Source organism: Diaphorina citri, unplaced genomic scaffold (assembly GCF_000475195.1).
Source record: "Diaphorina citri unplaced genomic scaffold, Diaci psyllid genome assembly version 1.1 scaffold444, whole genome shotgun sequence".
NCBI lineage: Eukaryota > Metazoa > Arthropoda > Insecta > Hemiptera > Psyllidae > Diaphorina > Diaphorina citri.
Window position 1 is genome coordinate 288,753 of NW_007377879.1, and position 4,351 is coordinate 293,103.

The 4,351-nt window shown below is 37.7% G+C and overlaps 1 protein-coding gene across 1 annotated transcript in view; it reads right to left on the minus strand.

The window, feature by feature from the left end:
• The window catches only part of LOC113467274, a gene marked incomplete at its 5' end in the record, with an annotated part of 6,106 nt that extends 1,867 nt beyond the window's left edge, over positions 1-4,239 (minus strand). Inside the window, 3 exons of the mRNA XM_026823367.1 lie at positions 1,467-1,568; positions 2,754-2,871; positions 3,948-4,239. Coding sequence (XP_026679168.1) covers positions 1,467-1,568; positions 2,754-2,871; positions 3,948-4,239 — 512 coding nt within the window. The remainder of the gene's footprint in view (positions 1-1,466; positions 1,569-2,753; positions 2,872-3,947) is intronic.
• Positions 4,240-4,351: the final 112 nt, after the last annotated feature.

Consider the following 4,351-nt stretch of genomic DNA (forward strand, 5'->3'; position numbering starts at 1 on the left):
CTTTGTCTTCTACGACTTCTAGATCCCGAAATAAATCGATTAAAAAAATACCGGTAAATCTTAAACTCTGACGTCACGGCTTACGCTCCCGTACGTGATGACGTCACATCAACTGCCCCGAGCAAAGCTCCCTCACAGGTAACGCATTAATGTGTTTGTGTCACAACTCTTTGAGATTTTTCATTAGACCGGCAAATAAAAATTGAATTTTTAATAGGACCAACGGAATTTTTCTTTTTCTTCTACGACTTCTAGATACCGAGATAAATCGATTTAAAAAATACCGGTAAATCTTAAACTCTGACGTCACAGCTTACGCTCCCGTACGCGATGACGTCACATCAACTGCCCCTAGTAAAGCTCCCTCGCAGGTAACGCATTAATGTGTTTGTGTCACAACTCTTTGAGATTTTTCATTAGACCGGCAAATAAAAATTGAATTTTCGACCTTCATATATTGAATTTTCGACAAAAGATACTTTTTCACAGTTTTGACCTCAGACACAAACAGCGGATAAAGAAGTTTTATGTTGAATTTCACCAATATTTATTCAGTCCTTAAAACTCCTGTCAAGCTAATAGACAGTTAAGTTCCATTTAATTTGTATTGGCTTAACAGGGCTGGTAAGCTAACGGTATTTAATAATCCAAAAAGGAGTTTTTAATAATCCAAAAAGGAGTTTTTAATAATCCAAAAAGGAGTTTTTAATAATCCAAAAAGGAGTTCTTAGTGATCCAAAAGGAAGGAATTTTTAAAAACTCCTGTTCGGATCGTTAAAAGCTCCTTTCTGGATCATTGAAAATTCATCCATTAGTGAAATCTCTGATTCATGGTGAATTTCACCAATGATTTAATGAGAGATTTTACTAATGGGTGAATTTACAATGATAAAAAAAGTAGTTCTTAACGATCCAAACAGGAGAAGAGTTCTTAGTGATCCAAAAGGAAGGAATTTTAAAAAACTCCTGTTCGGATCGTTAAAAGCTCCTTTCTGGATCATTGAAAATTCATCCATTAGTGAAATCTCTGATTCATGGTGAATTTCACCAATGATTTAATGAGAGATTTCACTAATGGGTGAATTTACAATGATAAAAAAAGTAGTTCTTAACGATCCAAACAGGAGATTTTAAAAACTCCTCCTTTTTGATAACTAAAAACTCCTTTTTGGGTCATAAAAAACTATTTTTTACATTATTAAAATATCCTTATGGGTTAATTAAAAATTCACCCATTCGTGAAATCTCTAATTAAGTCATGGGTGAAACCCACCATTAGTGATCCAAAAGGAAGGAATTTTTAGAAACTCCTATTTGGATCGTTAAAAGCTCCTTTTTGGATTTTTGAAAATTCACCCCTTAGTGAAATTTCTGATTAAGTCATTGGTGAAACATGAAGATAAGTAAGCTTTTCACTCAAAGTTTATGTCTATTTTTCTTTGTTTAGACTGCGGGAGTAAAAGGACTTTTCAGTCTCATTCTGGCAGTCCAAATATTCGATATTGGGGAATCTCGTTTTGACTTTGTTGAGCACCGAAGTTAAACTGTTGAAATTAATATAATTGAACCTGAAAGGTAAATAGAACAGAATATACGTAGAATACCTTGTTTATCCTCATCAAATAGAATAGAATGACTTGACTTCGAACGACTATTATAGAATAGAATAGAATAGAATATACCTTGTTTATCCTGTTCGAATGAGACTAATAACTCCCTTTACCCCAGCAGTCTAAACAAGGTCTCGTGTATTTTATGGCTTTAACATTGTACAATGCATAATTATTAGAATAAACCTTGCTTAATTATAAAAAAAAGATTATGACTTGATTTGGACTTGAACCCCCAATCTTCAGATCCAGAGTCCTCGAAACGACTAGCTTTCTCCTATCCCATTCCCTCTTCGATTTCGAGACGATAACACCCTATATAAAACCTCTCGAAAAAAATCTGATGTGAACATCACACGACTTTCCTCATCCTGTTGAATGATGCTTATTTTGGGTGTTCTTGTTCTTATAGCCAAACTTTTACAATATCTCTAACCGTTTAGTCGGTATAGCTGAAAACCGCCAAAAAAGGTCAAAAAGCGGTCAAAATATCGCCAACCGCAGCACCTATTTCGTGTCGCGTCCTTGTCACATTTGAAAGATACATACCAAATTTCAACTCTCTAGCTCTTACCGTTCTCGAGATATTGTGTCGCGTCCTTGTCACATTTGAAAGATACATACCAAATTTCAACTCTCTAGCTCTTACCGTTCTCGAGATATTAGACACACAGACACACACACGGACCAATGGCTGAAACTTTGGATTTAGGCTCTAGGGACCTCAAAACGTGTTTGGCACTAAAAACTGACCATCGAAAATTTGACCCGATTACATTACTTTCCTTCCTATAGGATAAGGAAAGTAAAAATGTGTCTTGAAGTAATGCGAAGGGCGGAAATTTCCCAACCGAACTTTTGCGTTCTTGGATGAACATAGATGTAAAAGAGTGTGCCTTGAAGTAATGTGAAAGCGGTTCTAAGGTTCTTTTTACCTACCTGATTGTGGTGACGTCAGAGGATTTGATAGGATTCCAGGGTCGATCTATGAAAGTAAAAATGTGTCTTGAAGTAATGCGAAGGGCGGAAATTTCCCAACCGAACTTTTGCGTTCTTGGATGAACATAGATGTAAAAGAATGTGCCTTGAAGTAATGTGAAAGCGGTTCGAAGGTAGATTTTTTTTTCCTTTCTTTTTACCTACCTGATTGTGGTGACGTCAGAGGATTTGATAGGATTCCAGGGTCGATCTATAAATCGGAGAGACCCCTGACCGTAGATGTTCAAGTAGCGACCATTGATTTCTATTAGGTAGTCGCCACCTAACGAGAAAATTAAAGAAAATTAGGTAGTCGCCACCTAATGAGACAAGAAAAAGATGCATTACAATTACTCGTAAATAAAGAAAAAGATAATCTTTTTATTAAAAATACGGGTTCGATCCCCACCATCGACAAAAATTGCTCTCACATTTCCATTGCAAACACAGCACCTAAATGGGAAGTACTGTGTCTCTTCTCGCCCATCTGATGCGAGGCATACTACGGGATGGGCATGCTGCGACGAAGAATACCCAAGTCTCATGTAGTAGTTGTTTCTTGTTTCATTGCTACAAAATAAAAATCTAGTGTAAACATCACACGACTTTCCTTATCCTAATGAACTATGCTTATTCCGGTGTTTTTCTACATTTTCGGGGGTTTTTGGTATGGTTTCGGCGTTTCGGGGGGTCTATTCAATTGAGTTTAAGTCACCCTGTTCTCTCACTTTACTCGCATTCCTCATCTCACTCCTCTGTCTGCCCACGCCACTGGGGGTATTGGATTTGGCCGAGGTGCTTCGTTTCAGACCCGGAGGCTTCCCCCCATCCGTAGACCCGGCACTGGTTTTATCCATAGAGTTAAACTCATGGTGGATTTCACCAATGACTTAATGAGAGATTTCACTAATGGGTGAATTTTCAATGATAAAGAAAGTAGTTCTTAACGATCCAAACAGGAGATTTTAAAAACTCCTCCTTTTTGATAACTAAAAACTCCTTTTTGGGTCATTAAAAACTCCTTTTTGGATTATTAAAATATCCTTTTTGGATCATTGAAAATTCACCCATTCGTAAAATCTCTAATTAAGTCATGGGTGAAACCCACCATTAGTGATCCAAAAGGAAGGAATTTTTAGAAACTCCTATTTGGATCGTTAAAAGCTCCTTTTTGAATTTTTGAAAATTCACCCCTCAGTGAAATTTCTCATTAAGTCATTGGTGAAACATGAAGATAAGTAAGCTTTTCACTCAAAGTTTATGTCTATTTTTCTTTGTTTAGACTGCGGGAGTAAAGGGACTTTTCATTCTCATTCTGGCAGGATAAACAGGGTATATTCTATTCTATTCTAAACTCACCCTGTTCTCTCACTTTACTCGCATTCCTCATCTCACTCCTCTGTCTGCCCACGCCACTGGGGGTATTGGATTTGGCCGAGGTGCTTCGTTTCAGACCCGGGGGCTTCCCCCCATCCGTAGCCCCGGGACTGGTTTTATCCATAGAGTTAATTTTGGCGCTGGACAGAGAGCGGCGGTACGCGGGTTTGGTCACTTTGAATTCCGCCACTGATTGTCCCTGAGAATAGAATAGAGTATAAAGAGAGCGGCGGTACGCGGGTTTGGTCACTTTGAATTCCGCCACTGATTGTCCCTGAGAATAGAATAGAGTATAATCTCAGAATAAAAATAACATAGAAGGAAGGTTTAGGACCAAAACGAAAGACACTTTTCAAATCGAAGGTTATATATCAGCTGATTTGGTA